The sequence below is a fragment of the Podarcis melisellensis genome (genome assembly GCF_964234715.1).
Source record: "Podarcis melisellensis genome assembly, chromosome: 7".
NCBI classification, from domain to species: domain Eukaryota; kingdom Metazoa; phylum Chordata; class Lepidosauria; order Squamata; family Lacertidae; genus Podarcis; species Podarcis melisellensis.
In genome coordinates, this window is record NC_138539.1 from 63,775,699 (window position 1) to 63,801,270 (window position 25,572).

At 44.7% G+C, this 25,572-nt stretch overlaps 1 protein-coding gene across 3 annotated transcripts in view; it reads right to left on the reverse strand.

Annotated features, from left to right (window-relative positions):
• FARS2 (phenylalanyl-tRNA synthetase 2, mitochondrial) overlaps nucleotides 1–25,572 on the reverse strand; it is a 204,330-nt gene that overhangs the window by 135,302 nt on the left and 43,456 nt on the right. For all 3 annotated transcript variants that reach the window (XM_081918266.1, XM_081918264.1, XM_081918265.1), the window contains 2 exons: nucleotides 14,812–14,971; nucleotides 10,358–10,489 (listed from right to left, as the gene is read on the reverse strand). In XM_081918266.1, the coding sequence (XP_081774392.1) occupies nucleotides 10,358–10,489; nucleotides 14,812–14,887 (208 nt within the window). In that variant the 5' untranslated portion in view covers nucleotides 14,888–14,971. The remainder of the gene's footprint in view (nucleotides 1–10,357; nucleotides 10,490–14,811; nucleotides 14,972–25,572) is intronic.

The window sequence follows — 25,572 nt, forward strand, 5'->3', positions numbered from 1 at the left end:
GTCTAAGGGCAATGACCACACCGAGGGCCTAGGAAGAATGCAGGAGTTTTCTTCTGCTCTTAAGATACACTTCTTGCAATGCAAAAGATGTGCATTGCAAGAGAGGGAGGTGAGCCATCAAAAGGTCAGGCTCACCTTAGGCTGCCAGCGGATGCTGCAGAAGAGGTAAAACAAAATTGTGCCAATCAGCCAGGGAACAGCTTCTTCACCCGCTAGACTAAGAAAGACACTTAACATTTATTTCCAGAAAGAAAAAGGAGGAGGGAAACTCAGAATGTCAAGGCTTTTGGTCTATTCAGACAAGCATTAAAAAAAAAATCCTTGGAACATTAGAACATTTCTATGAGCCTACTAAAATAGCATTAATTCTATCTCTTTTTAAAAAAAGCATTATATAGCAGCAGCTCTTATGTTGCCTACACTATTCAGTATAAAGGCTCCCTGCAACTTCATTGTAATGCAGACCCCCAGTACTTATTGGTGCTTCTTATATAATCATCAGATTGCATAACCTAATTGTGTCTGAAGTGCTCATGAAAAATGAGACATCACTTTAAAATTGGTTAATAATTCATTGGTGCTATTTAGGTGGAAAAAATACTTTTAAGCATCTGGAGCAGCTGACACTTTTTATTGACTTGTTCATTTGAAATGGGCTGAATACTAGTAATAAATATTTGGGCTCCATCTTTCACTGTTGGACGAGGGCCCTTCAGTCCCTGAAAAAGTCAGGCATGTGGGACTATTCCAGCTTCTTTCTTACATTTGGTGCTGAGAAATGTCTTTAAATGATTAGGAATACAGAAAGCAGCCTTGTAACAAGTCATGTTATTGATCCATTGACCCAGGGCTGTCTACCCAGTGTGGAGAAGTGGTCAGTGTGTTGGACTAGGACCTGGGAGACAAAAGTTCAAGTCCCCATTCAGCCAGATAGGTCACAGGGTGACCTTGAGCCAGTCACAGTCTCTCAGCTTCTCTCAGTTGCTTCACAAGGTTGTTGTGGGATAGAGGGACCTCTAGAGGTACAACACCCTGGATGAAAATTTGGCTAGAAACACAATAAATATAGAATACCCTAAGTGACAACAATTTGTCAGGTTCCCAGGTGTGGTTTGTTCCTGACATGGACTACGCAACCTTTTCTAACGGAGCTCCTAATTGTATCTGTCTAACAAATGAGAGCTTCCGGGTCATGTGGCCAGCAGGACTAAGCTGATTCTGGCGAACCAGAGCAGCACACAGAAACACCATTTACCTTCCCGCCGGAGCGGTGCCTATTTATCTACTTGCACTTTGACGTGCTTTCGAACTGCTAGGTTGGCAGGAGCAGGGACCGAACAACGGGAGCTCACCCTGTTGCAGGGATTCGAACCGCCGACCTTCTGATCGGCAAGTCCTAGGCTCTGTGGTTTAACCCACAGCGCCAACCATAGGAGCGCCGCAACCCCAGAGTCGGTCACGACTGGACCTAATGGTCAGGGGTCCCTTTACCTTTACCTTTAACAAATGAGAGCACTAAACAGAGGGCAGGTGAAGTTTACCAAATTGACACAAACCAATCTTCCAATCAATATCCCTCTGTACCAATACCCTTCTCTAGTACTTCAGCAATATCAATCCCTTCCCACAACCCAAACACATGTACACCTGGCTTACTAAGTACACACCATCTCCTATTGAAAAATAATGATCAGCCACACTTCTAGACTCTTTATTGAGCAACACGCTTTGGTCTCAGTTCCATGCTACAGTGTGGCGGCTCTGTTCAGAATCTAAGTTGACTTCCCATCCAACAAAGCGAGCAACTTCTGCATTTCTCAGTCCAACTCTCCAGGCCTCTCGAGAATTGCAAAATCCTTGCCAAGGGCTTTTCTATACAATATGCTGGCTCCAGACTTGGTTCTTGTTATTTTCTTTACACTGGGAACTAAGTGCAACTTAGTCTGGAGTCAACCTTGTATCTTCCTAATGCAATAAATTATTTCCCATTTATTGCACACAGTCTTCACATTTTCCTTTTTGGCGAATGGATGTCAACCACCTTGTGAAAATGTGATGCCTCCTGTAGACTTTCATTACTTGTTGTGAGAGCTATATAGAACGCGGTTCCTTTAGTGTCGTGAGAATCTACCGGGTGTTACTTGTATATATGTGTGACAATTCCTTTGCTTACCTCTCTTTCCACCTGTGCTATTTTGCCACTGCGCTATGCTTCTCTCCATCCTGGAACCTAACCACAGACTAATAACCAAAAATTTAGGAATGTGCTCTATACCCTCTTTGCTTCATGTAAAAGTAAAGGGATCCCTGACAGTTAAGTCCAGTCACAGACGATTCTGGGGTTGCGGTGCTCATCTCGCTTTACAGGCCGAGGGAGCCGGCATTTGTCCGCAGTTTTTCCAGGTCATGTGGCCAGCATGACCAAGCCGCTTCTGGCGAACCAGAGCAGTGCACGGAAACGCCATTTACCTTCCTGCTGGAGTGGTACCTATTTATCTACTTGCACTTTGATGTGCTTTCGACCTGCTAGGTTGAATTACGGGGATTCAAACCGCCGACCTTCTGATTGGCAAGCCGAAGAGGCTCAGTGGATTAGACCATGGGCTCAGGGTAGATTGCAGTAATTTCATCTAAGTTACCAGATACCAAAAAGGGCTTATAGCCACTTAATTGTATGAATGCCTGGATGATATTTCTTTAGATAGTTTTTTCTTCATTTAGTGACTGGCAGTGTAGTTTGCAAAACTTGTTTTTCCATAAACCATGGGTATCCTTGCACATAGAGTTCCCTGTAAATCTTTAAAGGTAAAGGTAAAGGTACCCCTGCCCGTACGGGCCAGTCTTGACAGACTCTGGGGTTGTGCGCCCATCTCACTTAAGAGGCCAGGGGCCAGCGCTGTCCGGAGACACTTCCGGGTCACGTGGCCAGTGTGACAAAGCTGCATCTGGCGAGCCAGAGCCGCACACGGAAACGCCGTTTACCTTCCCGCTGGTAAGCGGTCCCTATTTATCTACTTGCACCCGGAGGTGCTTTCGAACTGCTAGGTTGGCAGGCGCTGGGACCGAGCAGCGGGAGCGCACCCCGCAGCAGGGATTCGAACCGCCGACCTTTCGATCGGCAAGTCCTAGGCGCTGAGGCTTTAACCCACAGCGCCACCTGTGTCCCATTGTAAATCTTTACCCAGTTCTTAATTTCTGAGAGACAATAGTTAAACAGATATGATCCCTGCTCACTTTATATCACCATGCATGCAAGTTTTCCTTAATCCACTTCTGAGTTTTATCTGCATCAGAGACCTGCACTTTTGCATTCAGAAGCCCTGTCTTATGCTAAACTGCCAACTTGTCTGCTCGCTATGCAAGCAGAAGCAAAGCTGTGTACCACACGGAATCCCAACAGAAGTTCAAGTGCCGTTAGAGAACCACAACTTTCAGAAATCCAGCCTTCCTTTCAAACAAATAACCTGCTTCTTAGAAAAAGATGTAATGGGATTATCATACAACAAGACAATATTTGTTCCTCCTATGCAAACACACACAGATTGTGAGCAAGGCTATATTGATTCTGCCGAAGAATACCAAACTGCAGCATACATAATGGATGTGTCAGATACGATAAAATCAGAGGAGTCAACATTTCCAAAACATTACAGGCTTCTCTTAAGACAAAATGCGAGCTCAAAAAAAAAATCTCAGCGGCAAATTAAATATAGGCATAAAGACAAATTACAAGGAGAAGGAGAAAACAAATGATGCATATGTTTTTAACACACTGTACGTGGGTGTAGCTATGAGCAACAGATAGTGGGAGAGCACAAACATTCACAGCTTCCACTGCCACCAACTTAACCACTGCCTTAAGTGAAGAGGAGTGATGGAGGTGAGTGGAGGATAATTGGGCAAGGTTAAGAGGCTGGCTAGTGAAAAGAAAAGGGAAAAAGAAAATGGGGCAGCCTAACCATTCAATATCTAAGTGCAAGTTTAAAGGCAAGATAAAGGGTTTTGGTCTGGTTGGAAGAAAGAGAAGCAGAGGAGGAGGAGGAACTGGGATGAGGGAGCAAGCAGGAACATACAGAAACATATGAAGATGTCTTTTTCTTTACTGGTCCCATTTTTCTCTGACGGATAGCCATTTTCTTAACATCTCAGGCAGAGGCATTTCCCAGCGCCATTGCCCAAGATCCTTTCACTGAATATATCTGAGATTGCATCAGAGACCTCCTGCATGCAAGGCACAGGAAATACCCAGGAGTGGATGACACGGTAGGATGCTGCTGCTGCTGCTCACCTGATCTCTTTATCGGTCACATCGCTACTGCTTACCAGAAAGTAGAAGGGGAGCGACAAGGTGGCGACGAAGCTGGCACGGTGCAAATGCACCAGCAGAACCAATCCGGCACTCGTGCCACTGAGTCTGCAATGCACCACCCTCACTGCCACCTCTCCCTGCTCCCCCTCTACCTCCGGCTACCAAGAAGAAGCAGCAACATGACCGACAGAAGGGCAGGTGGGCCACAGCACCTAACCATGCCAGTTGTGGAGCTACGGAGCCCTTCAAAGACAAAAGAGAAAAATCCTATTGAGGAAATCCTATCTACTCACTTTGTCCCGCTGGATTCCATTGGGGCTTACTCCCAGCTAAGTGGTGTTAGGATTGGAGTCTTATGCATCTACATTTTTAGGGTGGAATTCAACACAACGCTAAGGAGACGGTTCTGTCTTGCCTGGTTCTGCTTGCCTGGTGGAACAATCTCTCCCTGTCCTCCCCTGCCCACTGTTCTGGGGGTTCTCCCACTTCTCCGTACCTGATTTGGAAAAAGCTAAGAGGGTACATGGCAGGAGCGGAAGGGGGGGTCCCTGTTGTGCTAGCAGGAGCTTTCTTCGACCAGCAGAACAGGTCTTAATATTTATTTTGAAAATGTATAAACCATATAAACCACCCCTTCATCCAAACTTGGATTTCAGGTTAGTATACAAAAATATTTAAAGTTGCAAACATCTTATACAGCAAGTCAACAGTGCAATGCAGTTGAGCACAAAAGCATACAACCAGCTGAAAATATCACTATCTAACATACCTGGGCATAGTGTATATGCCAACACACAGTGTTGGTGACAGGTGTAACACCCTCAAGAGGGCATTCCGCACCCCTCTCTCTTTTGTACACCCATGATGCACTTCTTCTGAGGCAAAACCACGTGACATTCTCTTTCAGCCCTTGGGTAGGCAATACATTGAAATAAGAAACTTAATATGAGAAATATCACTACACCTGGCTCGCTGCCGAAAAACTTTCCCTCACAGTTTTGTTTTTGCCTTGAAAAACAACTCATTGTTCAGCCAGAAATCTAAGAAATGATCAACAAAATGACAGGTTTTTGTGGCACAGGTGTTAATTTATCAAACGAAGTTTTTCCCTTCTGGTTTTGTCACAGCCATTTTAGAAAGAAATTAAGAGCTGATTCACACATCACATTTCCATACAGACAGCCTGACAGGCAAGTCTTAAAAACGTACTATAAATCTATGAACAACTTTAAGAATTGGTTCGCATTTTACTTTTTGACACGTTCAAGTGCCCTTGACACTATTTGTCCTTCACAGTGGCTCACAGTGAATATTTCTTATGTGGGAGTCCCCATGTGGTGATAACCAGAATTTACTACTTCAGAGAGATTTTGTTCAAATAAAAGAGAACAAATACCAGCTGCCACCCCGTTTTGTTTTGTGCTACTGAACAAGAAAGAGATGCCTTCCTTTTCTGTCCACCCTTACATTCAAGTGATAAGCAGTATAGTTCTGACACTCCCTTTTAGGACTCTGCTGAAGATCAAGTCAAAGCCACATAGGTGATACACACAACTATTTGTTTACTGACCTCTCCAGCCCAGTCAACCTGAGCTGTTTTTTTTTTTGCAAATTCCATCACCAGAATGGTTTGCCCCACATTCAAGACTGCCTGCTAACTGAGCTTCACGGACTCTTCCAAATTCACCAAAGCCAGGCCCAACACACATGGTTAATCTCATCGACAGCAATGCAATGTCTTGTTTCAAAATCCCTGCAGTAGTATTGAGTAATTGCATTTTCCAAACACAGAGACGTTGCTATTGGGAAGATGGACCAGGCTACTTGCCTCACCTGTTGCACGACATCTGTGCAACTCATAAGACATTTTCTGCAAAGAAGACATAAGCAGCAAGACGCAAAGCATTAAAAGCTCTTTTCTCTAAAACACAATCCGTAGCTTGATATATGCTTCAAAAGACTGCTTCTCCAAAATTTTATTTGGAACGGATTCATAAATTAAACAAGTAAAATTATGCCTACAAGGTAACATTAGCATGCCTTTTCCATTAGCTACTGGTTAATTACTTACTCTGCGTGATGGACGGTTTTTCACGGGTCAGACTGAAAATTGCTTAACGCAAGGGTGTGCAATTCAAGCCATCCTGAGGGTCATTTTATTACCATTAGTAGACAACATGAGCCATGCCAAAGGCTATAGACAGCCTGTAATAAGTGCTAGCGGTATTCAAAGTATGACACACATCTCTGGGCTTGTGCATGCTCCATATTGCCAAAAAAACAGCTTGCAGTCTGAAAGGTATGTCCCATTACAGAATCACCTACATTTACCTCATTCAACATTGTTTCTCTCTCGTTTCCATTCGTTTTTTGCATGCCAATGTTTTCTAAAATTTTGTATCACCGGGTGCACCCAACTCTCCATGCTCATACCATCAACAGTTTTAACATGTCTCCGTCCAGAAAAGGAAGAGGACAGGGCAATTTTCTTTGTTTTGCTTTAAATGAAAAGTTACATACAGTGGAACCTCGGGTTAAAAACTTAATCGTTCTGGAGGTCTGTTCTTAACCTGAAACTGTTCTTAACCTGAGGTATCACTTTAGCTAATGGGGCCTCCTGCTGCCGCCGTGCCGCCGCTGCGTGATTTCTGTTCTCATCCTGAAGAAAAGTTCTTAACCTGAGGTACTATTTCTGGGTTAGCGGAGTCTGTAACCTGAAGCGTCTCTAACCTGAGTTACCACTGTATATAGTCTGGTGCCACAACACATTGATGTTACAAATAACCAACCTCTGAAACTGTTGTGAGAAGAAAAAGTGAAATCCCTTTCATGCTTCACTTATTCACAAACAACCCACAAATTCATTCAAAATGGCAATGGACACCCTTCCTCCTAAGCTGAGGGTTCATCCCCATGGTCAATCTCTGCTCCTGATGCCCTTGGAGCCTCTATAAAGTACAGAACAACTGAAAGGATAATTCCTGATTCTTCTACCAGCATGACTCAACCGCTTCTGGCACAACGGAACACCGTGACAGAAACCAGAGCGCACGGAAACGCTGTTTACCTTCCCGCCACAGGTGTACTTTCGAACTGCTAGGCTGGCAGAAGCTGGGACAGAAGAATGGAAGCTCACCCCATTGTGGGGATTCAAACCACCGACCTTCTGACTGGCAAGCCTAAGAGGCTCCTTGGTTTAGAGCACACCCTGGGAGTAAGCACCCTGAAAACAGTGGAGCTTATTTTTTTAGTACAGTGGTACCTCGGGTTACAGATGCTTCAGGTTACACACGCTTCAGGTTACAGAAGCGTACCCAGAAATAGTACCTCGGGTTAAGAACTTTGCTTCAGGATGAGAACAGAAATCGTGCTCTGGTGGCACAGCAGCAGCGGGAGGCTTCAGGTTAAGAACAGTTTCAGGTTAAGAACGGACCTCCGGAATGAATTAAGTTCTTAACCCAAGGTACCACTATAAACTTAAAACTAGGCTTAGGTTGCTACATTGGGGTGTCCAGTTGCTTAGTTCTCATGGTCAGGTATATTCCACATTCATCATGCTAAGGTTGTTGTGTGTGAAAGCAGGCCAAGGAACAGATTTTACTTTCTGCAGTTCCAAATTTCACTATAGGCCTGAGCCATGTGTTGAAAAGTTCACTTTCAAGCATAGGACAGAGAGGAAGCTGAATCACACTCTAGGAATTGAGACACAAGAGTTGCAGAATCTTTAACCAAGAAGCCCAAAGAGAAAGAAAATCAGAGGCGGAAGAGAGCAACACCTGCTAAAGCTTTTGCCCTTCCCTTTCTCTGACTTTTCAGCGGTTCAGTGCATACTTCTATTCAAATGTAAGTGAAATCAAGGAAAGGTTTCTCAACAAATCAAAGAAAGGTTTCTCAGTAAAATACTCTTCTGTGCGGCATTATCTTTCGGAACACAAAGCATAAGAGGTCCGACAAAGAATCTATAAGACATGAAACAGCGCAACGAAATTCTTCACTCACAACTAAGCGTTCAAAAAACCGGAAACCTCAAAAGGTTTGGAGACTTCACTGAAACCTGAAATGTCCTCAGGTTTCCCTCCAAGGAACAAACTCTTTTCATCATAAATTACATGTGACGATGCTCTGATGTTTCAAACTCACTGGGGACCGGGATTGTGCCTTTTGATTTACCCTCCATGTTCCTACCATATTCCTCTTATTGCTTATGTATAGGGAACAAGGCAACCGTTGCTTGAACAGGCACACTCCCAAGGCAAGCAAGCATTTCGTAACTTAAAAAAGGAAGAAGCACAGCTAATAAGATTCCAATGCTCAACTTCAATCTGTCATAATGTTTTGTGCATGTGTGTTAATATAAAGACCTTTATTGGCAACTTTTTCAGTGCCTTGTCATTTTTTTTAACCGACACATTAAACAAGCTGTTAGCTGGCCAAACCATGACAACTTAAGGATGCTTTAGGATTTCCTGAAACCTTGAAAATATGGAGTAGAGTGGTATGTGCCCTGATCGGTGGCGCAGCATGGGGGGGGGTGCTACCAGGGTGATTGCAAAATTTTAGGGGCACGCCTCTGCCTGGCTCCCTGTAACTTCACTTCTTGTAGTGAGGGAACCGCCAGAAGGTCCTCAGTGCTGGATCTCAGTGTCCAGGCTGAACAATGGGGGTGGAGATACACCTTCTGGTATACACCAAGTGGTAGCTAAACCGCCACACTATTTGAACTGCTTCTATCCTAAATGGTGCATCTTTAAGAAGTGCGCTTGAACTTGCTTCCCCCTGCCTCTCTCCTGATCTCTTTTTCTTTGTCATCTTTTAAACTGTAAGCCTGACGACAACTGCAAGCTCCTCTGGAAGCCTTCTTGGGGTAAAAGTAAATAATTATGTTTTATGGAATCGATGTATTGAGCACACGAGCAAAGTCTGCCCTGGTAGGGAACTCCTCTCAACCTACCATCCAACACTGCAGAAGGAAAGACGTTTAGTCTGGCTTTGGTGAAAAGCCTTCGATAGTTTAGTACTGTCAGGTTTTTAATGTAAGATGTTAACTTAAAGAAATGCCCATATTGTACTCCTACTGCCAGCAGACTACAGACTGTGTGTGATCGAGATCGCAAGTCACTGTGTACATTATCCCATAATCTTTGCTTTAACGTCTTTAGGGCGCCTTCATAACCCAGGTAATACAGTTGGGGGGATGACAGACCAATAAAGGACCAATGGAAGGTGTCCATCTGGGTCCATTAAGCTCTCTTCTAGGTTATTTAAGAATAGACAAAAGAATGTGGGGGCCAAAATGCATCCCTGTCTCACCCCCCTAGTCATCTCGATGCTGTTCGATAAATGTCCCTGCCGACCACATCGGACCTGCAGTTTGGTTCTATTGTACAGGGCTTTTATAAGTCAGGACTTTTATAAGAAAGAGGAGTCATTTGTCCTGCAAAATCAGATTTAATTTGGACCATAGCTGGGATCTGGGGATGGAGTCAAACGCTGATTTCGGATCCATGAAGGCCACGTAGGCTGTATGAATTGTGTATTGTGTATTGTTTTGTAACAATTTGTTGGGTCTCTGGACCGTAATAAAGATTGATGATGATGAAATAATTATGTGGTCCAGCCTCTTACATTAAAAACTGGCCTTTCTGGTAAGGAGTCCTTGCTCAAACTGAGTCCCGACACCATCTGCAGAGATTCTACTGCCTTCCCAAAGCTGAGCAACCCTGTGTCGCACCCAAGGATATTCACACTTCTTTGGAGACAATACAATCTGTACATGATTCCGCCTCCAAAAACAAAACCAGCTCCCTCCCACTCCACTGTGCATAATTGGGATTGAGGTGTGAGTTTCTGGTTTACCAATTAATGCGGTAACCTCGCTGTGTCTGCTCTCTGTCTCCGAGCTGCTAGCAGGCACTGCTGCTAATGCAGATCTGTGGGTGTACGGCGAGCATGTGCTACAAGCAGAGGCAACGTGTTGGAACGTGAGACTGATTGCGCTGGAAGCCTGTGCTAACAGAGATGTCGATGAAGCCAAGGCGTTTTCCATACCTGAGTTCACTAGCTGCTGCTCCATGACTCCGCAGCCCAAGACTTCCAGCCACTCTCCTCGGAAGTTGATCTCCATTTCAAAGGAAGGGTGAGTAAATGGGAAGTAGCAGTCCACCCATCTAATCTCCAGATCTGTGCCATATAAGCAAAAGAAAAAAAAGGGGGGAGGGGGTGATTAAGATGCTTGCTTCTCCCACCCTTAGCAAAACTTGCCCTTCAGTTAGCAACATCAATTACTGAAAGCCAAAGAAAGCAAATAGAAAGCCAACTTATTTACAGCACTTTTTGTGAGTGCAAGGCAATAAAGCTTGGATATTGTGAAGAGTCGTTGTGGGGAAGGGGGGAAGCACTCATGCCTTTTCTAATAGGAAAAACACTTTGGGCAATTCAGGCACCCTTTAAAACCAAATCAATCACTTGTCAAACTGCAGCAACCAGCTGGCATGGCAGGAAAATGAGCCCAAGATTTTCCTGCAAAGCAGGTAATTCTGTTGGGCTCAGTAACCTGAAACGACTAACAGCTCCCCAGAGATAAAGAGTCATCGAATCATCGAGTTGGAAAGGGGCCACCAGGGTCATCTAGCTCAACCCCTGCAATGCAGGAATCTTTTGCCCAACGTGGAGCTCAAACCCATAACCCTGAGATTAAGAGTTGCTTGTTCTACTAACTGAAACTTACCCTTATTCTTTTTTAAAGCTGTTACCTTAATGACCTCTTTTGGCAAATCAAATCTCCATAGGGTGGCATGTGTTCTTTTGCACTATCGCACCCTTTTAAATAAGGGACACAGGTGGTGCTGTGGGTTAAACCACAGAGCCTAGGACTTGCTGATCAGAAGCTCGGCGGTTCGAATCCCTGCGACGGGGTGAGCTCCCGTTGTTTGGTCCCTGTTCTTGCCAACCTAGCAGTTCGAAAGCACGTCAAAGTGCAAGTAGATAAATACCTCTGGGAAGGTAAACGGCGTTTTCGTGCGCTGCCCTGGTTTGCCAGAAGCAGCTTAGTCATGCTGGCCACATGACCCGGAAGCTGTACGCCGGCTCCCTCGGCCAGTAAAGCGAGATGAGCGCCGCACGACTGGACCTAATGGTCAGGGGTCTCTTTACCTTTACCTTTTACCCTTTTAAATACAAAGTTCTTCTCCTCTGATTTGTGGCTCCACTGCGACTATTTTATAGAGTTGCATAATGAATTAAAAACTATTTAATCAAGTACTGTACAGATATTTAACCAAATGGTGAGGGGAAACTGACACACACCAAAGAGGCTGGAAATGGTTTCGGGGGGAGGAATCACAGAATCATAGAATTGTAGAATTGGAAGGGACCCCAAGGGTAATCTAGTCCAACTCCCTGAAGTGCAACTTACAATTGAGTTGTAAGACTCTCGCTTTGTGCCACAGGTGAACCAAACCTCGCCACTTTCAGACAGCTCTGGAAAAGCAGGATGGCAAGAAGAGAGCAACAAGCAACAGGCACCGGGCCAGAGGTGAAATGTGGCAGAAGCGGGGGTGCAGCTTTGCACACAGGAACCTGCCTCAGTGGAATATTTTTCCTCACTTATTCCTTATACCCCGCTTCTGCTTCCCAAGGGAAGTCCAAAGCAGCTTAAGAGCAAAACAAATATTTGCTGTATGCAGTACAGTGGTACCTCGGGTTACAGACGCTTCGGGTTACAAACTCCGCTAACCAGGAAGTGGTTTCTCCAGGTTAAGAACTTTGCCCCAGGATAAGAACGGAAATTGCGTGCCAGCAGTGCAGCGGCAGCATAAGGCCCCATTAGGGAAAGCACGTCTCAGGTTAAGAACCATTTCAGGTTAAGAACGGACCTCTGGAACGAATTAAGTTCTTAACCCGAGGTACCACTGTATGTTTATAACACTTGCAGATCTGTGGCCCTCCAGGTGAAACTCCAGTTCCCATCAGCCCCCAACCAACACAGCAGGGGTGCCAATTTGAATAAAATATTGTGGGGGCCCAGGTAAGCCCCGCCCCACATAATCGGCCACATGACGCAGTACACACACACACACACACACACACACACACACACCATTTGAATGGGAATGCCCATTAACTTTGTGGGGGCCAAAGCCTGCACGACCCCTGGGAGCTGGCTCCTATGCAAGACATCCCATGGTCAGGGATGATGGGAGTTGAAGTCCAGGAACATTTGGAAGGCCACAGGTTATCCCAGCCTTGATTTATAGGAACAACAGGTAAAGGTGCATGGTCATAATTAAAGGGTCAATGTGACTGCAAAGGCTTATCAAGAAGGTTGTTGTTGTTTTTTGCTCAAGTGGCTCCTGGTCTAGTGCTGTACGAGATGTTCTTTGATGATTCGTTTATTTGCTATAATTGTAACTCTCCTTTCCTCCAAGACATTCAAGGCAGCATACATGGTCCTCTACCTTGATTTCATCGTCACAACAACCCTGAGAGGTAGGTTAGGCTGACAGATAGTGACTGTCCCAAGGTCATCCAATAAGTGGGGGATTTGGACATGAGTCTCCTCAATCCTAGCTCCAACCGTGTAGCCAGGCATATGCAGACAATTAAGAAAAAAAATATTTTTTGTAGCAGTTAGCAGGTGATCTGTAAGTTTAAATTTTACACGCTGTTTGTGTGTGTGTGTGTGTGTGTGTGTGTGTGTGTGTGTTGTAAACAGCATCACCTTGTTTTTTTCCTAATGAAATCGTGGTTTGTTTTTTTAAATAAACAAACATTATGACCATGGCACAACACATCAAATTCGTAGGGAGCACAAATCCGAGAGAAAGCCACAAACGCTTTGCAGTACACATTGCTTTGCCATGTTGCTGAAGATCAATTACATTTCTATACATATTAAAAGAAGTACGGATGAATGGCAATCCATTATCCAGCATTGTATTTACAAGGGAGGCAGCCTTAGGCAAGTCCCTATTATTTTTGACTCAGCTGGATAACACCGGCCTTACCGGCTGCCAAGATTACTGAGAAAGTGGGGGCATGGGAAGAGCTTTGAAGGGCCATAGATCAGAGGTGGAGAACATGCTTTGCATGCCGAGGGTTCCAGATTTAAACCCCCACCCTCCGCCTCGGCTTCTCCAGATACAGCAAGGGAAAAACTCCTGTGAAAAGCTCACACATAACCAGCCCATAATTATAAAGCATAATAAAAACAGTCTGCAATTATCAGTCCAGTTAAAACCAGGTGAGAGGAATCTTCAGAGGCCATTTAAACATCGTACAGTAGAGGCTTGTCTTATCGCACCCCACAAATATGAGGCCACTGTTTAAAAGTCCCTGTTTTGCTGGCCATTGGAAAGATTGCTTATTGCCCTGTTTACCTTCGGTGTAATGTTGTCATCAGCTTGCACACACAAAAACCCAATACATTTTATCCAGGTTCATGTACAAAGTGAGTTTCAAAACTAGGAGGTGACGTGGGTTGATTGTATAAAGCAAAAATGACAAGTATTCATACAAAACCCAAACAGGAAAATTATCGACAGTAAAAAAGGACTGTTAGACACCTTATTATTTGTGTAGGAGGTTTAATTACAACATTCTTTGCTAGATTTTCTGCTAAAAATAACTCTCTTTAACAGCTTCCAAACGTGCCAACATATTGCATGAATTCTAACACTGTGTTTCCCTGATAGATATTTATGTCAGCAATGAATACAAGATTTTTGCTGGGTCTCAGAGCAGAGTCCAGTATTCTCTGGTAACAATTCCTGAGGACTGGCCATCCTGGCTGAGGCTGGCCAGTCGGTCTACGCTGATGGACAAAGGCTCTCCAGATTTTCAGACAGAAATCTATCCTGGCCCTACATAAGAGATGCTGGAAATGTTTTGCTCCTGATATTGTCATGGACTGGTTGGACGCAAAGGAATGGTGGGAGAAACTAGCTAGGGAGCCATGGAGGGAAGAAGACTCAGAAGGGAGAAGGGTGAAGGGTGAAGGGTGAAGGGTGAAGGGTGAAGGGTGAAGAAGGAAGAAGAAGAAGAAGAAGAAGAAGAAGAAGAAGAAGAAGAAGAAGAAGAAGAAGAAGAAGAAGAAGAAGAAGAAGAAGGGGTGTTGGAAGCTAAAGAGTGCAATTCTTGAGAGCATGGATTTTTTGTGGCAAAAGGTATCGTCCGGGTGCTGTGATATCATCAAAATGGGTTAGGAGATACAGTAAAATTAGTGGACCCTAGTTAGTCATGCCCATTAATGTCAATGGGTCTACTCTGAGCCTGACTAATATTGGCTACAAGCCAGTTTTCCAGGGATGGACAAAATGGGCATCACTAATGAGCAACACTGAGATTGGGGAGCAGTTGGTGTTTCCGGGGATGCTGTCGACACTGATGCCTTTGTTGCTGCATTAAATCATTTCAACCGCTGTTGACTGAAGGAAGCATACAGCATTGCAAGTATGTCAGGACCACATTAGCAGAATCATAGGATCAGCACATGAGACACGTACCATCACCAAAGAGATGAGCCACAAGTTTTGTCAACGCCATTTTCAAGCTGTGTTCCATGAGCCTTGCTGCTTCCATGGTGTGTGTCTCTTGCTTGTGGGGTGTGCGGTGGCCTTGTTCAAACAAGCAGAAGCTTTCTCCACCACCCACATTGCTGAATAGCTGTTCAAAAAAAGAAAAAGGAAATAATGAAAACAATCTCAGCGTCGATACAGCCCTTTCTGAATATTCAAAGCACTTTGCATATTTTATATGGGTTATCTTTACAAACTGACCTGTGAAGTTAAGGTCGAGCATTTTCGCTTTAGATACTTTAAATATGAATTGCTGTTGCATTTCACAGACTTTCATTCCGCAGTGAGTTCATTCCCACTCAAGTCTCATTCCAGCAAGTTCATTCCAAGACAAGTGTTGTTCGAATTGAAGGTTTCCCAGTTCACACTCTTAGCAACTGTCCCTCAACCTCTGACTGCAGGGGTGGAGAACCTGTGGCCCTCCAGTTGTTTCCAGACTACAACACCCATCATACTTGACAATCAAGCATGCTGGCTGGGATTGAAGGGAGCTGTAGCCCAACAACATCTGGAGTTCCCTAGTCCTGCCTTTGAAGATGCAGAGAAAATCCCGAAAATAACCAGTGTGTGCTTATGTGGTGTAGTGGTTAAGAGCGGTAGTCTCGTAATCTGGGGAACTGGGTTAGTGTCTCCGATCCTCCACATGCAGCTGCTGGGTGACCTTGGGCCAGTCACACTTATTTGAAGTCTCTCAGCCCCACTCACCTCACAGAGTGTTTGTTGTGGGGGAGGAAGGGAAAGGAGAATATTAGCCGCTTTGAGACTTCTTCGGGTAGTGATAAAGCAGGATATCAAATCCAAACTCTTCTTCTTCTCCTGATAGTGTACAAAACTGCTATAAAAATGCATTAATCATCACAACCTACCTGCAAGGTAGGCTTCAGAGAAAGTGGGAGAGAGAAATATGTGCCCTGGGGCAATCAGGAGCTACAGAGTTGAGCAGCGATTTAAACCAAGGTATTCCAAACCCAAGCTCAGTAATTTATTCCCCACCCGCACCCTGCTTTTTAAAATGCAGTCAATCTATGTGCCCCTGTGGTCTCATTCAGGAAGCAATTTCTTCTTCCAACCTAGCCCTTGGTAGGCTCAACACTGAGCTCTAACCCATGTCCAGTCAGATTCAGAATGAGTTATCCGCCACCGGCGCTCTAGCCGTCTCAGCAATTGTTTCATTGCCCTCAGAAGCAAGTAAGATTCCCTGACAAACAGCTGACCCACGACTGCAGCTCTTCTCCTGCAATCTCAGGGTGCATGTGGGGGCACCGCTTAAGTCAGTGGCTTCACCCTGCCTCATGAGTGGGCTGGTCCTGCTCCAGAGAGTGCTATGCAATGTTATGTGTTCAGGACCAGGGAGTAGCAGTAGTTACTCTGCAATAGCATACCCCACTATTACATTTTTGCCTGAATTAACCTAGCTGATTCCGTTGAAAGGGGGGCCAAGACGACACAGTGCTACCTGCTGATCCTAACTGCTGTTTCCTGATCAGGGGACTTCAAAGACCTATCCAATTACCTTCTCTCCCTGCTAAATAAAAACTCCTGAGATACAAGCCCAACTGCCTTTCATCCTGCTGCAGCAAGCCTGGACATGTCTCTTCTGAGATTGATATGACACACACTACCGAATCCTTGCCATTTTCTGAAGCCTTACAGAATCCTGCATGTTATCAGAGTGTGACGCTACTTCCTATCCTTTCCTATAATCTGGGAACTTTCCACGCTCTGTTGTGGGACACAACATATCAAGGAGAAGATCGAGAGCAAGTAATATTCTCTGACGAACAGCTGACTCACAACTGCAGCTCTTCTCCTGCAATCTCAGGGGCAGAGGCAGTGCATTCTGTTTTGATGCTTGAAGTGAAGTGGGAAGTGCCCTGCTGCCCAGCCCATCGCCTCCAGCCAGCGCTGATTTCCGGCGAGATCTTGCCAAGATCTCGCAAGATTCTAGCGAGATATTGCTGGAAATCAGGGCCAATGGTGGTGCCACTTCTCTGACAGCAGAGAAGTCAGTGGGGCAGGCAGGGTGCATGCGGGGGTGCCGCTTAAGGCAGTGGCTTCACCCTGCCTCATGAGTGGGCTGGTCCTGCTCAGGGGAGTGTTATGCAATGTTATGCACTGCCACACAAAAAAGAGGACACAGGTTTGCATAGTGCTATAATTTAAAGAGAAATATAACAATACATCTCAATGCAGTACGTTTCCGAGCACAATTCAAAGTGTTGGTGCCGACCTTTAAAACCCTAAATAGCCTCGGCCCTGTATACTTGAAGGAGCGTCTCCACCCCCATTGTTCAACCCAAACACTGAGATCCAGTCCCGAGGGCCTTCTGGCAGTTCCCTCATCGCAAGAAGTGAAGTTACAGGGAACGTGGCAGAGGGCCTTCTTGGTAGCGGTGCCCACTCTGTGGAACACCCTCCCATCAGATGTCAAGGAGATAAGTATACAGTGGTACCTCTGGTTACATACTTAATCCATTCCGGAGGTCCGTTCTTAACCTGAAACTGTTCTTAACCTGAAGCACCACTTTAGCTAATGGGGCCTCCTGCTGCTGCCGCACCGCCAGAGCACGATTTCGGTTCTCATCCTGAAGCAAAGTTCTTAGCCTGAGGTAATATTTCTGGGTTGGCGGAGTCTGCAACCTGAAGCGTCTGTAACCTGAAGCGTATGTAACCCAAGGTACCACTGTACAACCTTTGTCTGAACATCTGAAGGCAGGCCTGTACAGTGGTACCTCGGGTTACATACGCTTCAGGTTACATACACTTCAGGTTGCATACTCGACCAACCCAGAAATATTACCTCAGGCTAAGAACTTTGCTTCAGGATGAGAACAGAAATCGTGCTCCGGCAGCGCAGCGGCAGCGGGAGGCCCCATTAGCTAAAGTGGTGCTTTAGGTTAAGAACAGTTTCAGGTTAAGAATGGACCTCCAGAACAAATTAAGTACTTAACCCAAGGTACCACTGTATAGGGAAGTTTTCTAATGTTTAATGTTTTGTTATGTGTTTATGTATGTTGTAAGCTGCCCAGAGTGGCCGGGGCAACCTTCACACACAGACTAGTTTCTGCACACACTCACACACTGCTGTTTATTCTCCAATCAGGCAAGCAAGAGGCACAATCATAGTTCAAGGAGATGTTTCATCCAGGCGAAAAGGAGGATGTAAATGAAGGCTGGTGAGAGAGATATAGCCTGGAGGAGAAGCTGTGTGGACCCTGGCCCCTGGCTTCAAATTCCCCACCAAGTTCTATTAGTCAGTTAGAAAGTTTTGCCATTTTCTAGGGTTCCCCCCTCCCCAATGATTAAATGCCTTGTGTATGCAGTTGTGCCAAACTTCCTCTAAAGGAGGAGAATCCACACTCTAAATCCACTTAGTCTGGACCAACCCTTTTTTTCTTTTTCTTTTGCAAATGCACTGCAGCCTCTAAACTGATGGATTAATAATGACACTAATGTGGAACTTGTGCATCAACAAGAACACTTCCTGCCATCACAATCACTCTCTGACACAATAAAACTTGTAAGATCACACCCTGGCCCCTGCACTGTCAGTCAATGAGTGGATACTAAAGTCGATGCGTTAATAATGGAGTACCCTGGGCTGCTTACAGTGGGGAGTTTTAGTTTGGGAAGAAAACAACACAAATTATTTTAGACAGCTCGTCACATCACCTCTTGGTGTAATCATTGGGCCCTTCAGTCCACAAGCTACCAGGTGGAAAAAGCTGAGCTTGTTTATATTGTATGAATCCAGCCAACATATTTAGATAGTGAAGCTGGTTTTCAAAAGGGGGGCAGAATATACAAATTAAAAATGTTATTAGTCTATGATTAACACACTGATGGGTATTAATTTCATACTTCCCTACATTTATTTCACTGATACACAGAAACATTTGTCACACAATCAACTATCACCCACACTTCTTCAAAGAAATGCATACTGAATTTTCAGTTATCAAGCCATACTGACAATTTTGGTGTGTGGAGCTTAAAGACATGACACTCCTAGGAAATTAAAGGGGGCCCCGCTTATATTTTTCTGTCTGCTGTTTATGCTGAGCCTCAAAATATAAGCGCTGGTGGCCTCCACTCAGGCGAGATTCTAAGGCTGAAATGCTGGTGGAAAAAAATGTGGAAGGTGGCAGAGGTGCCTTTACTCAAGAGCAGAATGAAAGCAAAAACAAACAAACAAATCAGAATCATTTAGCCAGTCAACAACAACAAGAAGAAGAAGATTGGCCGTTAGAGAACTGTGAACAAGGCTGGCAACTGTTTTTCTGGCAGGACTCAAAAGCACTTAATAGACAGGTGACAAGTAGAAATTGCATCATGTGATGATCACTGATTCTATGGCAATCATGGGCAAAGCTAGAGACAACCACTGCCCCATCCCATTGTGCTTCACTTCCTTCCCTCTCCCTGAGGATCACAACTTTACATCCCAACTGAGATACGGCAAACCATCATTTTACCTCCAAACCAGACCCTGAAAGCAGTTTAACTAGAAACCACAAGTTAGAATTTACAGTAACCCAAATTTGACACGATCAGACATCATGGCAAGTTACAAGGATCACAAACAGTGGGTGTGGGAATGGGACTGGGGGGGGGGGCTGAAAGGAGCCCACAAACCCAAAGCCTGCTCACTATTGATGGGGCTGTGATATCTGAAGAGAGCCCATGAGCTAAGAACAGCTTCACTTGCTGAAACCATGCTTCTTGAACAGCTATGAAATACACACATGCCTTGGCACTCCAAAAGGGGGCAAACCTATCTCAGGGAAAGCATTTGGCTACATCCAACATCATTCTAGCTGAACAAAGTAGAATGCATGTTTGTTGCTTTGGCAGTTTCTGGTCCCCATTCTCATGTCACAATAAGTCATATCCTGAAATAAACCACGATACATGCTAAGTTCAACCACGCCTCCCCTTCCAGAGTAGAGGAACAAACCATGGAAAGCATGATTTGCAAACCAGCACTTCTGGTTTGTTCCTTTCCACATAAACCATGAATGGAAACTAAAGTTTGCTCCTTGATTACCGCTTGTAGTTTTCTTGGTTTGCAAGTCGTGCTAAGCCAGCCACTCTGTGGTTTGCTTCCCTCCTTGGAAGGGGGAGTTGTGAAACTGACATGCCTGAGCAACATGCTGCTATTCCACAGTAAACTATGGTTTATTTGAAACCATGGTGCACTGTGACGAATAAACCAGGCCTGTATCTGAGGATCGGTAAGGAAATGCCAGATTCCAGTAGTCTGTTGCCCACTTCCCCTCCATCTTTTTGCATCTCTTCCTAACCTTAAAGGGAATGCATTTCCTCCTTAATTCCCTTCAGTGTATACTTAGCTTTCTGGATATAGACCGAGTTACGCCTCTTCCCATGTTACAGCAATGGAAACAGCAACATGTCAATCAACAAATACGTGTTTCACTTTGTTCATCTTAAGCATCTTTATTATGTAAACACCAGTGTGCACTTCTGAGATGGCAAGTCTGCATCTTACTCTAAATAATCAGATGCTGAAGGCAGCCAGCAACAGGAAGCTGAATTATCAGAAGGGCTCTCCCACATCCCCTCAGACGAGCTTCCCAGAAGATTACACAAAGGTTGGCATCATCTGAAACATATGCCTCAAGCTGTCCACAATATGCATGTTTTCACTTTTGCTAATTGAATCTCACTGCTGAAATAGACACTTTCAATTTGCATTAGCTCCCTCTGGCGGAGAGAACACCACGTTAAATTTAAAAGCAGCACACCTTTAAAAAGTCAAGTTTTAAAGACATGGTTTCCATATAAACTCTTCTGGCAGAGTTAGAAGGTCTGTGTCAGGCAGGCAGGGAACAGTGTACCCCCCAAATGTACTCCCCTACTCTTCTACATGTGACTTCAGTTCCTGCTGCTGCTGAAGTGCCTTTTGCAAAAAGGAAAAACGCAACATTCACTAGAAATTCAGTATGGCACATATAACTTTCAGGCTGAAGTTATTGCAAGGGATCAGTAGCTGATGGCGTCTTAAGGCAGTGCTCACCTGACCTGCATTGCTGCTGCTTACTGGAAGGTAAATGAGGAGAGGAGACGTAGCAGTGAGGTCAATGCAGTGCAAACCCACCAGCAGGAATGCCACATTGGCTCTGCCAGTGTGTCTGCACTGTGCTGACCTCGCCTCTCCCAGTGATGCAATGATTGCAGGTCAAGTGTACCCCATGCCCCAGCATCCCATCAGCTACTGCTGGGGTTGGTAACCAGTCAAAACTCGACTCTCCTGCTCAAAATGCTGTTTTGCTTGTCAACTGTCAAAACAGAAAGACATACAGTCAGGGACAAAAATGTACATGTCCAGAAACAGATTTATTTTTGCAGAATATGCAATATTCAGATGGGCACTTTGCACATTCCTGGGAGTGCAGCATCTCGAAAAATCAGAAAGGAAATGCCACTACAGAAATTCAGAGTCACTGTGTCCTTAAGCCCAGCCTGGCTGGGGATGAGGGAAGAAGCTAGCTCCTTCCACAGTGGAAAAACAACTCTGAACCATTTCAGAGTCGCCCAGTTTGAGGTGCTGGGATATTTGACACAAAAAGCTGGCCAACTTATTACAGATCCACTGGGAGAGAAAAACATGCAAGGCTAAAACAGTATATTTCATTCCTTTCCACTAACATACTCCCACATTTTTGAACTCTTCATCACTCCTTTGCAGAAGCATCACTTGCACAAATAAAGTAAAACAGAGGTTACACAAGATCAGAGAAAAGAACATTATCATATTTTAGTATTAAACCAGAAGTGCTGGGGGAGGAAGCATATTGGAAGCTGGGGGAGGAACAAATTGTACAGGGCTTTGCAATATCCTTCCTGTGTGTAGAAGGCACAACCTACACAGCCTAAAAAGCAACTGGCCTCCTCAAAGGACTAGTGTTAGAGGTAAAGGTCAAAGTAAAGGACCCCTGGACGGTTAAGTCCAGTCAAAGGTGACTATGGGGTTGTGGCACCCAACTTGCTTTCAGGCTGAGGGAGCCAGTGTTTGTCCACAGCCAGCTTTCCAGGTCACGTGGCCAGCATGACTAAACCGCTTCTGGCACATCGGAACACCATGACAGAAACCAGAGCACATGGAAACACTGTTTACCTTCCCGCCACAGTGGTACCTATTTATCTACTTGCACTGGTGTACTTTCGAACTGCTAGGTTGGCAGGAGCTGGGACAGAGCAATGGGAGCTCACCCCATTGTGGGGATTTGAAACGCCAACCTTCTGATCAGCAAGCCCAGGAGGCTCAGTGGTTTAGACCACAGCCCCACCTGCCACCCAAGGTGTTTGAAGCACCAGAGCAGATGCTCAGAAGTTCAGCAAACAGTCCTTGTGCTGGTGTTTTTCGTTTGGTCTTATGGTCCCTTCATATATTCCCAAGTGGCACATCTCCCTATGTATAAAAGATATACAAGCCTTCAGGGTAGGAACAGCCAGAAAACTAGCAGATGCACTTCAGGGACATATTTCAAGAACACATATATGTGTATACACACATATTTAAAAAGATGTTTTCTGCATATTTTACTCTCACGAAGTATTTTGTCGCAAGTTAAATTTCTCTACATTTACTTCTCAGCTCACGAAAGAAAGCAACATAATGTTATGCAAAGAGACCTCCATGCAACCCTCCCAGAAACATATTTGCCTGGCTGAGTGCTTAGCAAAACTGCCGCAGAATACATCAGACGTTAGAATTCAGCAATAACATCTCAGTCACTCTCTCGAGAAAAATCATCTCCCTATTAAATTCTGTAACAAAACAAAATGACAGACGCTGCGGACACTTTCTAGATATAAACTATGAGGATAGTGCAGTCCTGTGGTGCCCATTTAGTACTGGTGTGCTGAATCAAGCCAAAAGCAAAAAAATTTTTTTAAAAAAAGTATGTTCTGGTCTGTAAAAAAAGAAAAAGAAAAGAAAAGAAAAGCTTCGTTTTCCTGCAAGAAACTAACTACATCATAAGCCGTGCTGAAGAACACAACCGTTTTCTATGCAAGGCTCAGCAGTTCATCACTGCAGCCAACCCAACTGAATATCCAACCACTTCCCACTCTCTTCTGTGCCAAGAAAGTTCTCTCTCATCTAGCATTTACTCGTAGTATAATAAAACAGAGGTGAAATGTGTCTCTAATCTATACTTTTAAAGTTGATGGTATAAAAATGGCAAAGAAACTAACATGCCCAGAGTGTGGAGAAATAGGAAGACAGTCATAACTCATGTTACGTTTGCTTCAGGTTGAGCATTTTCAGGCTGCATCCCACGGCGACCCGGAAGTACCAGAAAGGGTTACTTCTGGCTTTCGCAGCCCATGCATGCGCAGCCGCGCAAAATGATGTCATGCGCATGCGAGGAAGAGGCAAATCACGACCCGCACACACGCAGATGTGCAGACACAGGTTGCGTTCTGCTCATGTTGTGAACGGGCCTCCGGAATGGATCCCGTTCGCAACCAGAGGAACCACTGTACTCTTTGCATTACTCAGGAGCGCTTACTCAGCTCTGATTGCAGCACCAAGATCCAAAAACTTGCTTTAAGCCAGCAAGTGTCTTGGTCGCACCCTGAGCAAGATTTTTTATTCCACTATTCCAACTCAGTTTTGAAAGTAGCCTCCATTTGCACACGCACACACGACGTTCTGCCATGGGGCAAGTGGTTTCGCTGCTCCCTGCATCCCAGTCCCATGAAACTAAGTTCTGTGGTTCTCTGAATGCGAGCATTCGTTTAGAATAGTTGGATCAAGCATGACATGCGTTTGGAGACCTTCTGATTATTGGCTTCCTGTAAAAACAAGTTTAATGGCTGCAATCTTCACAATGTGAGGGGGGTGGAATCTACATGGCAGAGAGTGTTGTGAGAAGTCCTAGGGAAATGAGGTATGTTGCTCCAATCCCATAATAGTTCTAGTGCATTTGATCCACACCCACCCACTTTGAGAAGAGTCCAAACATTTGTGCCCTCATATAATGGAATCCAATCCACTGAGAACAGAAAAGGGTGAAAACTGTACTCAATAAATTATAATAATGTTGTATTCACACCTTCCTTCTGTTCCTTTCTAGGGCATTATAAAGATTGATATCAAATGCTAAGGAATTGCCTTCCTTATGCACACAAGTGATGATTAAGCATGGTGGAGACTTTTAAAAATCAGCCACTATGAAATGAAAAGCAATTCGAAGGGGGGCCTGTTAGGCATTGCCAAAAAAAATCTACATCACACACCCCAAATAAGGACAAACAAGAATACCAGTTTGCATATGGTCATTTATATGTACAGGTACAAACTTAGAAAGAATTGTTGTAATTTAAGCAGGAATACACTACATCTCACGCTAGTGGGGAAGACATTGTGCCTCTGTTCAGCTGATGGTCAACTTTCAGGCTGCTGCTTCCCCATTTTATGGTTCATTATCTTTAAACTTTTATGGTTTACTACCTTGGACTGGGGGACACGAGTGGCGCTGTGGGTTAAACTACAGAGCCTAGGACTTGCTGATCAGAAGGTCGGCGGTTCAAATCCCTGTGACAGGTTGCTCGGTACCTGCTCCTGCCAACCTAGCAGTTCGAAAGCGTGTCAAAGTGCAAGTAGATAAATAGCTACCGCTCCGGTGGGAAGGTAAACAGCGTTTCCGTGCGCTGCTCTGGTTCACCAGAAGCGGCTTAGTCATGCTGCCCACATGACCCAGAAGCTGTACGCCGGCTCCCTCGGCCAGTAAAGCGAGATGAGCGCCGCAACCCCACAGTCGGCCACGACTGGACCTAATGGTCAGGGGTCCCTTTACCTTTTAAGGGGTAAACTATAGTTCCCAGAATTATTACTTTAACTGTGTAGCATGCATGCAACAGTCTCTGGAATTCCTAGCATTCCCTTCCTCATCAGTTTCATTGGTTCCCTCCTCTGTACTCAGGCAGATGCTAAATACCATGTTTTCCCATTGAGTTATGGCAATTGAGGATGTGATCACAGAATCACAGAACTGTGGAGGTGGTCAGGGGTGCCTTTACCTTTACTTTATCTTGGACTGGACAGTCCTCAAATAAAGGACACCTTCAAACAGAGGACTCACAACCCTTCAAAACAGAGGACTAACATACCACAGGATTAATCTAACATATATTTCCATATAATGTCCATGTTTTTAGCCATTAAACGTGTCAGTATAATTTTTCACCGAAAGGCCCTCCTATTTTGAGGGAGTTAACACAAGGTATATGCCTACAATTTTTGAGCCTACACTTCAGATTTGAAATCCTACTGACACTGTTCTAGAGTGGTTAAAAATATAAAGATTTATGTTATATGGTGCAGAGATCCCATAAACCAGCAAGAAAGACATACTTTATTCTATTTTGCAATTTATATTACCTAGAGCACTTATAACTTTTCTCCTGGCAATGAGATAGGCATTTTTTAGGAGACATATGCTCTTTTAAAAATGAGAATGACTAATATTCTGAGCCGCACAAACCCAAACATTTTTGCTTTCCAGTGATAAACAAAGATATGGTTTGTTGCCATTCTGTTGTAACAGGAGTTAATGAGCTCAACTGGGGGTGGGGGGGGGGGGGACTTCTGTCTGTGCAATGAATGTGATTAGCCCAGAAGCTGCAGAGTGGAATCGAAAAGAACTCTGGTCAAGAGAC